The sequence below is a fragment of the Pteropus vampyrus genome, unplaced genomic scaffold, assembly GCF_000151845.1.
Source record: "Pteropus vampyrus isolate Shadow unplaced genomic scaffold, Pvam_2.0 Scaffold642, whole genome shotgun sequence".
NCBI lineage: Eukaryota > Metazoa > Chordata > Mammalia > Chiroptera > Pteropodidae > Pteropus > Pteropus vampyrus.
The window spans coordinates 58992-69289 of record NW_011889423.1 but is presented as its reverse complement, the minus strand read 5'-3'; the positions used below and the strand labels follow the sequence as shown (position 1 = coordinate 69289).

Sequence of the window (10298 nt, the reverse complement as noted above, 5' to 3'; positions counted from 1 at the left end):
AAAACAAAACAAAACAAAACACCTCTAAATACAAATATTTCACAAAACAAAATCCTGCAAAAATACCAAGGTTATCAAACTTAAATTGGTCTGTCATTGGAATGTGATGACTGTCACATGTTATCATATTCACAAAGGTCATGTATTTTCAGATACCAGCATAGGAAAAATCAGGGATAAGATTGTTTTTGTTAGGAAGTCCAGTTTTGAGGATAAATTTCAAAGTTTTATCCTTTGGGGACCAGTATCAGATAGGATTATCTTCTTAACTTTCATTTTATCTCAAGTTGCAAAGTGGTAAGTGAAGTGCTTAGTTCTGTTAGAAGCCCTATTGGAGCTGGAAGACAGAGAACTATCATCATAGTACAGAGACTGGCATGGGACACTGGCTACTTTCCCTCATGATCTGTGGCATTTTGATAGCCATGTCTGCTTGCCTCTTGTGTTATTCCTAGGTGAGTTATAGAATCAGTATTTCTCGCCAGTTGCAAATTTTCTGTTCTGGTGTTCTCTCCAATTAATGGTACCATCCTTATATTTCCTAGGAACTGGTGGATCAACTGTATTCATTTCGAGATTGCTATTTCGAGACACATAGTGTTGAGGATGCTGGTAGGAAGCAACAGGATGTGCGGGAGGAGATGGAGAAGACCCTGCAGCAGATGGAGGAAGTAGTGGGTATGAGTCCCAAAAAAGCATGCAACCCTCTGTCCTTCACTGAAATGTGATAGAGTTTTGCTCCCTTTCTGTAGGCTCTTTGGTATCCTATTTGTGGCTGCTATAGCAGAATATTTTTTCTAAGGGCCCCTGTGCAGGATGGCAGCCTTTTAGTCCTCTAAATGAATTTTCTTAAAGTTTGATTATAGCAAATGCCATGAAATAAAAAAGATCATACTTGTTGCTTGAACTGTTGCAGTGATCTTATTAACCGACTTTTCTGCCTCTAATTTTTTACTTCCAAATCAACTTATATAATGACCACGGCCATTATCTTTCTAAATTATTACTTTATGCATTTAATCTTATCCTTTTGTCTGCCTCTTTGCTCAGGTATCTTCAGATTCCTACTGTTGAGTGGTTGAGGTCTACATCCCTTAACCTGGTGTTCACGTTTCCATTTTCTGACTTTTTTTCCTGCCCTTATCTCTGACTACTTACAAGAGAAATTTTTGTTTCATTCAGATTGGAACATGCATTCTCCCATGAACATATCACATGTATTTCTGCCTCTGTCTTTGTCTACATCATTTTCCTACTTGGAGGGTCTTGTCCTTTTTCCTTTTCACTTTTTAAAGCTCATTCATTCACTCTATGCGTATGCTCCTTTTCATTGTGGTTTTAATTTTCCCTGTATATACTTTGTCCTCTCCAATAGATTGTAAGTCACTCAAAGGTAAGGGTAATGCTTTCTTTGTTATTCCATTACATAACATGTTACTTTACATATGGTAGATTTTCAATAAGTGGTTTGTTCATAAAGATTTTCTTCAAGTATTTAATTTCTAGAGCTGGCATAGAGTTATTTCTTGAGAGAAAGTGTCCTGGTCTTATCTGTAAGACTGCCTGGGTTTTTCTTTTCTGCCGTAGCTTTATCTTTTCTCCTTCCTTCCAGGTTCTGTCCAGGGCAAGGCACAGGTTCTGATGCTGACTGGGAAGGCACTGAATGTAACTCCTGACTATAGCCCTAAGGCTGAGGAGCTTCTGTCAAAAGCTGTCAAGCTGGAGCCCACGCTAGTGGAAGCCTGGAACCAGCTGGGTGAGGTGTATTGGAAGAAAGGGGATGTTGCAGCTGCCCACACCTGCTTCTCAGGAGCCCTCACCCATGTGAGCCACCCACTATCATCTAGAAGACACAGTTGAGGAGGATGGGATTCCTTTGGTTCTTTGAATTTCCCTAGGGTCTGAATACCAGAGTAGAACTACATTGGAACAAAGAGAATAGAATGAGAAGGGAGAAAGGATGCGGGAACAGACCTGGATGAGGGAAACAGGGACAGGGGACTGAGAAAAGAAGATGATGGGATAAGGTTCAAGGGTAGATGAGAAGTGAAGAAAAGTTAGCAACCAAGTTGATTCTTGTAAATGTGGGCCTAAAATACAGATGGCAGTAAGAATTAAGATGACAAATTAAATTTAGAAGAAGATGGAGATAGAATAGATCTGGAAAGGGGAATGAGAATCAGGAAGCTTAAATATATGTCTTCTCCATTTGCAGTGTAAGAACAAAGTCTCCCTTCAAAACCTGTCGATGGTGCTTCGCCAGCTGCGGACTGACTCTGGAGATGAACATTCTCGCCACATCATGGACAGTGTCCGGCAGGCTAAATTGGCTGTGCAGATGGATATCCATGATGGCCGCTCTTGGTGTGAGTACTCCCAAAAGATCTCCATTCAGTTTCTAGAGCAGTGGTTCTCAAACATGGTTGCATACCAGAACCATCTGGAACTCATCTGTTGAGTCTGACTCTAAGTGTGAAGCCAAGGTACTTTTGCTTTGAAGAAGCCCAAAAGGTATTTTGATGGACCACTATTCTAGGAACTCTTGAATCTTTTCATTCAGGGAGAGGATGCTTATGTTTCCATATAAGCAAGGCAAGGCTTATTTTAGTGTGTTTAATTTTCTCCTTCAGGTCCATGTTTGCCTCTTTATCCTCATGGAGTGTGGAGTATATTAAATGTAGTGTCATCACTGGTTTGTGTTAGATGTGAGGCTTTTCAAATAGACTTTTGAGGGTGACCAAAATAGGTCAGCTCTTGAACTTGGACTCTAATATCATCTACTACTGTTTCAGTATTTTTCTCCTTCCTTAGAAAGGACAAGATGGCTAGAGTGGGTGTTTCCCTTCTTTAGGTCAGTTAGGCTCAGGTTAACTAGTTTCCCTTGAAGGCAGGCCTTATTAACTCTTGTTAAGAACAGAAGGCTCTAGCATATTTCAAAATGGCTCCTTTTACCTCTACTCTTGCTGGAAGTAGGAGGGGATTTTTTCCTCTGATATTTGATGTGGGAATCTGGTTGAGCTACTAGTGGTAAATCTCACAGTATTGTGGGGGCCCCCCTTTTGACTGGGACCCCTGCAGTTTTTAACTCTCAAACTTGTCCATGCTGAGCCTCTAGTTATTCATCAATTACAGTTCAGTTTTTTGTATCCCAGCGCTGCTTCTTGTGGCAGCTTGTGAGTTTCTGCTCCGCTAAGCCATTAATCCCTATATTTGCCTGTCTGTCTCTCCAATTTGGGGGGTAGTAATTTGCCCTGTGTTGTACTCTCTCCATCCAAGAAGAGTTGTAGCTTTTTCAGTCTGTTCAGCTTTTACTTGTTAAGATGGAGTGGTGACTTCTAACTTCCTTACATGGGAAACTATATATCTCTTTCAGATATTCTGGGGAATGCATACCTTTCTCTCTACTTCAATACTGGCCAGAACCCTAAGATCTCCCAGCAAGCCCTTAGTGCCTATGCCCAAGCAGTAAGTATTTATGGTCACCCAGGCCACATGAACAGATGCAGCAACAGAAACAAGAGTGTCATTAAGTCTTCCTGTGGCTCTTTAGCAAGCAGGATGGTCAGTGCTTGCTGGCATCCAATGTGAGTGATTTTGCAAAGGTGTGTCTGCAGAAGTGACATTTCTTCTTACATCTTGAGTATTACTAACCACTTGCAATATGGTGCCTCAGTGCTAGATAGCTTCCTTGAGCTGTCTAGATTTCTTTTAAGGCATGTATAACCAAATCACAGAGCCCATCTCAACATATTCATTTTTTTTTTTAAATGGGAAAAAAGTCTTTATTAAAATAATGCTGATTAATATTTGTGTTCATATTTTAAGAAAAACGAAAACTCTAATACTTAAGTATGAGTCAAGTGCTATCCTCAGAATAACCATTAGTACGGCTCTGGAATTCCCACAAGTGAAAATAGAAAACAGCATGTAACCCATTCTACATCACTTCTTAGGCATTGTTTCACCAGAGCTCATGCTTTGCTTAGGCTTTCAGGCCATTTTTATACCGATAGCCACTTGCATGGAAGTTTCCTTCAGGCTTTGAGGGCCTGGTTACTCATGATTGGAAGGTTCCCATTGGCCTTCTGAGCTCTTTTTATTTAGGCCTTATTCACATTTCTTCATTTGCTTTCTGCTCTTGACACAGAGAATTGCTTTTTAACTTGCCATCACTTCCTTTGCTTGGTGTGGCAGAATAAAGACTACAGTTACCTTAGAGTCAAATTTGCAGTTAAGGGACTGTCCTTTTTTCAATCAGGAACTTTTAGGCAGAGGATTTATATTTTACTCTAATTTCTTAATTTTGTTAATGTTTATATTGTAAAGAATAATGTGATATACTCCTTTAAAAGTTTATATTTGGCCTCTACTAAATAGTTGCTTTTAACTCTTCTTCAACCACACTCATATTTTTAAACATATGTGAACTAACCATTTAAACAATTTTAATTCGTGTTGTCTGTGCTTTTGCAATGTGCCAGGCAATGAATCGAGTTTAAAAAATAAAATGAACATATCCATGAACGTTGCCAGCAGTTTCTTCTAGCACATTTGTCAGCACTGTCATGTGTTTCCGGCCATCTACACAAACTAGAGAATCAGAATTTGACTTTCAATGTGTGATTTAAGGGGACTTGGGTATGGAAACATGATTCTACCTGTGCCTGGACCTATTCTCATAGGCAGAGGAAATGTATTACATTGATATCATTTCTTTCCTCAGTTTCCCTCATTTATACCATCATCTCACTATTACATTTTTTTTTGTCAGAATGCTTTCACATATTTCTTCATCTTTATACCAGTGCATGGATAAATTATAATCATATTTTTAAAGGTTCACACACTTAACAGAAACCCTTCTATCCTTGGGGTTTCAGGGACTGCATAATATAGCACACAAACAATGGCTGTATAGCAGTGTGGGTATAGGTAACATTTTGACAAGGAAGAGACTTGAATTTTTTCAGGGAGAGGTGGCCTAGGACATGTTGGGCATGGCCATCCTTAAGATTAAGGCGAGATCCACTGATGATCTTTTTATCCCACTGCAGGAGAAGGTAGACAGGACAGCTTCCAGCAATCCTGACCTTCATCTGAACAGGGCAACGGTGAGACTTGTGGGGTGGTGGTCATCTGCAAGTCAAATAAATAACATATCCAGGTCTCAGCCTGTGAGGATAATTGAATGTTCGTAGAGACAAGGTTGGGTACAAGCTGCAAGAGAAAAGTCAAATTATTTCTAGGAAGAACTAGCTCAGTTTGACTTCAGTATCTGGTGGAGTCACTGGAGAGCAAGGATAAGAGGTTGTGGAGGTGGGAGGGTATATGAGGATGGAGGAGACAGAAGACTTTTTTGATATGTTCATTATGAATATAAAAATAGAATGACCTGATATATGCAACTTAATTGTTTTAGAGTTTGGAAGTTAGCTTTTTTGAAATGACTCCATCTTTGGGGTTGCGATCACCCTGACCGGGAAGAAGGATGTTAAGGTGTTACTATCTCTTCAGGATGTGTGTTGTAGGAAAACAACTGGGTAGGAAAACATTTATTTCTCTAGAGTCCTAGTCCATGGTGCTATTACTTCCCGCCTGGCATAGTTTGTGTTAAATATACATATAATTGGGAGGTATTTGGCTACTTTTTGTGCAGTTACATAAATATGAAGAAAATTATGGAGAGGCCCTGGAGGGCTTCTCTCGGTCCGCAGCACTGGACCCTGCCTGGCTAGAGCCCCAGCAGCGAGAGCAACAACTCCTGGAATTCTTGAACAAGTTGACCAGTCTCCTTGAGAGCAAGGTAAAGATGTCTAAATGCTGAATCATACTTTTTTATTCTGCTGCAGGTGAATAAATCAGAACAGAATAAGCCTAGATAGTAGTGATCGTATTAGAAGTGGGTAGGCGGGAGGGAAGGACGAGACTCTCAAGGAGAGTGACTAGTTCTCAGTTTGGTGTCTGTTTCCCCTTCCTGTGCAGGGAAAGATGAAGACCAAAAAGTTGCAAAGCATGCTGGGAAGCTTGCGCCCAGCCCATCTCGGCCCTTGTGGTGATGGGCACTATCAGTCAGCCTGTGGACAGAAGGTGACCCTCGAGCTCAAGCCACTGAGTGTGCTGCAGCCTGGTGTGAACAGTGGTGCTGTGGTCCTGGGAAAGGTGGTGTTCAGCCTTACCACAGAGGAGAAGGTCCCCTTGTGAGTTTCCCTTTGTCTTTCTTCTTTTTCACCCTTTGGAACTAGTGTTCTCACATCTGGCCTTTCTCTGGCAGTAGAGGCATTGTTAGTGGTCACAGATGACTGAGTTTTGCTTCCCTTCTGTGACTATACCATGTGCCGGTAGTGTGTAGCCTATGTCTAATGATATAGATTACATTACCACCTATTTCCCCCTCTATTTCAACAAATATTTATTGAGCGTCTGCTATATGTGTTATAGGGAGTAAAGAAAAAAAGAAACATAAAGGACTCAAGTGAAGCTTGCTTATAGTCTAGCAGAGGAAACGAGTTAAGAATTTTCATTTAGAAAATTTTAACTCTTAAAAAATTAGAGTTTAATCAGTGCCATCACCCCTGGGTCCTCCACTCACTTCCAGGAAGTTTTCTTGCATTCCTCTCAGTCAGTCCCTACTCTTGTTCCTTAATTGAGGATTAGCTTTTATTTTTTAACCCAGCTAATTTTCCATTCTTTAAGATTCAGTTTCAGGGTCTCTTCAAGGAAACCTTCCCTACTTTTTGACTTAAACATTTCTCCTCTGGGTTCCCACCCAGCCTTTGGCTTTACTGAATTTAGCACAAGGGAAAAGTTATTCTGGCACCTATAACGGTTGTACTGTAAGTGATAGTTTAACTGTCTGACTCCTGCTAGACTGTAAGCTCACTCATTGCTGATTTGGTATCTTACTGCTCAGCACAATGCTTGACACATAATGAGTATTTGGCAAAAGTTTGTAGAATTACATTAAATTCACGGAGAGTTTGATGAAGGTTGTGATAGTTAAATTGGTAGACCAGGAATAATGTTTCAGCTGTAACATTTTGAGCTAGTTCATTATTAATGTTTGTTGAATGGTCTCAGTGTGCATGTGTCCTAAATTCTTGGCGAAGTGACAGATTAATGAGTCTTATGCATGTTCTCTAAAGATACTATATATTTAAGACAAATGAGGTCTCAATAGGTTTTCTAATAAGCACCTAAGAAAGCCCTTGCTTATTTTACTGGTATTTTAAAAACACTGTTTCTGTTCTTCTTTCTTGCCTACTTCCCCTTAACCCATCATAACCTGGCAGCACCTTTGGCCTGGTAGATTCAGACGGACCTTGCTATGCGGTGATGGTGTACAACATGGTGCAGAGTTGGGGAGTGCTCATTGGGGACTCTGTAGCCATCCCTGAGCCCAACCTTCGGCTTCACCGAATTCAGCACAAGGGAAAGGTGAGTCATAGCTAGGATTCTTTCTCAACTGATGGGCTCTGAAAGGGGGACCAAGTTTATCTCTTAAAAAATATATACAGCAATGCATGTATATATGTGTGTATGATATCAAATATACACACATATGTAATTTTTACTAAAAAGGGAAACTACTGGTAAACCAAAAAAATGAAAAAAATGGACTGAACAGACAAAGACAAATACTATATGATATCACTTATATATGGAATCTAAAAAGCCTAACTTGTAGAAAACAGAGAGAAGAATGGTGATCACTGCATGGCGGGGGATTTGGGAGATGTCATTTAAGGGTATAAACTTGCAACCAGTAGATAAATAAGTCCTGGAGATCTAATGCACAGCACAAAGGTTATAGACAAAAATATGGTGTATACTTCAAAGTTGCTAAGAGACTAGATCTTACTTGTTCCTACTACAAAATAGAAATAATAATTATGTGATGTGATAGAGGTGTTAGCTAACACCAGGGTAATAATCATGTTGTAATATAGAAATGTGTTAAATCAACACGTTGTACACGTTAAACTTACACAATGTTACATGTTAATTATTTCAATAAAAGTAAATTATAAAAATAGACTGAAGTATTGTCACTCAGACGTTACTGTTTACAGTTTGATATGTATACTTCCAGTCTTTTTCCTTTTCATAAATATATATATACACATTCATATGTATTTTTAATCATAAGCAAATGTTTATGAGCATTTCCTGTGCTTTTACATATTCTGCAATATCGCTCTGAATTTACGCATAGATATGGTGATAATTAAAATTTACTGAACATTAACTGACTTCTAGCTGTGCTAAGAGCTCTACTGCCTGCACTGGCTCATTTAATCTTCATAAAAACTCTCTCTGAGAGTAGGTATTTAACTTTCTTTTTTATGTTTAGTTCAGGGGTCAGCAAACTATAGCCTATTGACCACATCTGGGTCACTGTCTGTTTTTGTATGGCCTGTTAGTTAAATTTCAAAAAAATTGAAAGAAGGGTAATAGTTTGCGATAATATGAAAATGATAGGAAATTCAAATTTTAGCGTTTAGAATCAAAGTTTTGAGAAAATGTCACACTTATTTGTTTACTATTGTCTGTGGCTGCTTTTGCACTACAGTGTCAGTTGAAATCTTCTGTGACAGAGATGATATGATCTGACCCTCAAAGCCTAAAATATTTGTTATTTGGCCCTTTACACAAAAAATTTGCTGACTCCAGATCTAGATCATTTCCAGTTTTTTCCTGTTAAAAAAAGCACTGTAGTAAATATTTTTATATCTGCCTATATCCATGATTACTTCTTTAAATGAATTTCTAATGTAGAGTAATGGCTCCAGAGGGTATACAGAATTCTAACATTTTTGCTACATATTGCCAAATTCGTTTTTGGAAGGTTGTACCAGTTATTACCAAGGTAGATAACCAAGAGTAGATATGAGTAAAGTGAACTGATATCTTTTCTGTTATTAGGAGAACGTCTAAACCACACATTCTGTTTCTTTCTCTTGGAATAAAAGGAGAAGTAACTTTATATCTGGCAGGTTAACTTAAAGCCCTACAAACACCTGGACTAAGCATTTCCCAGAATTTTCACTGGCTCTGTCTGGCTGCTATGTGTATGTAGTTATAATTGTCAGCAAACACTGTGGGAAGGGAAGATTCTGTGAAAGCACCTTTTTGCTAGGCAGTGCCAGGAACCTGTCTTTTTTGAATCAGAGAATTGTCTCATTCTTGTAGTGACACTGCTGGCACCCTACCTGCCCCAGATTTTTCTTCTGAAGATTGACAACTCTGGGGAAATCACATCCTCTTTGTTAGCTCAGCTTTGCTGAATGTGAGATGGAGGTAAGGGGTGTGTATACTGAGAAGGGAGAGAGGAGGAGAAAGTCACAGGTGGTATATCCCCCTGCTGGAGTTTGTTCATTCTTAGGATCTATAACGAACCTCTGTTTGTCTTTTCTAGGACTATTCCTTTTCCAGTGTTCGCGTGGAGACACCCCTCCTGCTGGTGGTGAATGGAAAGCCTCAGGGCTCCAGCAGTCAGGCTGCTGCTACAGTGGCATCTCGGCCACAGTGTGAATGACCTTACTTAACCTGCATGCTAAAGAGGGAGTGGAGGCGAGGAGATAAGCTCAAGGGGCATCCATCAGCTGGACCAGCCACGTCCAGTGACTCAATCGAAATGGGGGAATGTTTTAGGTGACTACTTTCCCTTCCTTTGCCCTGTGAGATGCTTTGTATCCTTTCTTTCCTGTTATCAGGTTCTAGGTACCACTAGGGCCACAAAGTCCCTTGGTTTATCTCTCCTGCCTCTTTCATTGCTCTTCTGTGTCTTAGGCAAAGAGCATGGAATCAGTAGCAGTGTTGGGATGCTGCCATGGGACGGAGTTCCCAAGGTTCCTGTTCTTGCCTCCTTCCTGAGCCTCATGTGTATATATCATTTCAGTATTTATTGCTAAGGGAGGGGGCTTAATCTTTTAATGGCTTGGTTTTTGAGCAATTTTTATTTTATTTTTATTTTTAAAATTGAGGTTTAACCCCTTCTTTGGGGCTGGAACAGAATTAAATTTGTTTGGAAAAAAAGGACTACTGTGTAGTTTGGCATGCTTCATTCTCTCCTGGCTTAGATTCTTGGTTTTTAGAGTCATTTCATTAGGGTAATACCCTCCCCACTCTTTCCCCCACTTTATACACAATAGTTTATTTCTCTCCCAGTTAAAAGAGTTCTGGCGATGGGCAACCCAGGTCAGGAATGGCAACGTACAAAGTTGCTGGGAACCGGCTCCCTTCCATTTCTTCATTCTGTCATCCCTAGGGGTGGTCATGATCACGGTCCAAGATGACAG

The 10298-nt window shown here is 39.9% G+C and overlaps 1 protein-coding gene across 3 annotated transcripts in view; it reads left to right on the top strand.

Annotated features, from left to right (window-relative positions):
- The window catches only part of TTC5 (tetratricopeptide repeat domain 5), a 14053-nt gene extending 4015 nt beyond the window's left edge, over positions 1 to 10038 (top strand). For 2 of the 3 annotated variants that reach the window (XM_011385013.2, XM_011385012.2), the window contains exons 2-10: positions 546 to 678; positions 1613 to 1824; positions 2216 to 2366; positions 3374 to 3465; positions 5055 to 5111; positions 5657 to 5803; positions 5983 to 6197; positions 7290 to 7434; positions 9416 to 10038. In XM_011385013.2, coding sequence (XP_011383315.1) covers positions 546 to 678; positions 1613 to 1824; positions 2216 to 2366; positions 3374 to 3465; positions 5055 to 5111; positions 5657 to 5803; positions 5983 to 6197; positions 7290 to 7434; positions 9416 to 9535 — 1272 coding nt within the window. In that variant the 3' untranslated portion in view covers positions 9536 to 10038. Of the gene's footprint in view, positions 1 to 545; positions 679 to 1612; positions 1825 to 2215; positions 2367 to 3373; positions 3466 to 5054; positions 5112 to 5656; positions 5804 to 5982; positions 6198 to 7289; positions 7435 to 9189; positions 9298 to 9415 lie in introns of all 3 variants that reach the window. The other variant, XR_897350.2, reaches the window with a different exon arrangement.
- Positions 10039 to 10298: the final 260 nt, after the last annotated feature.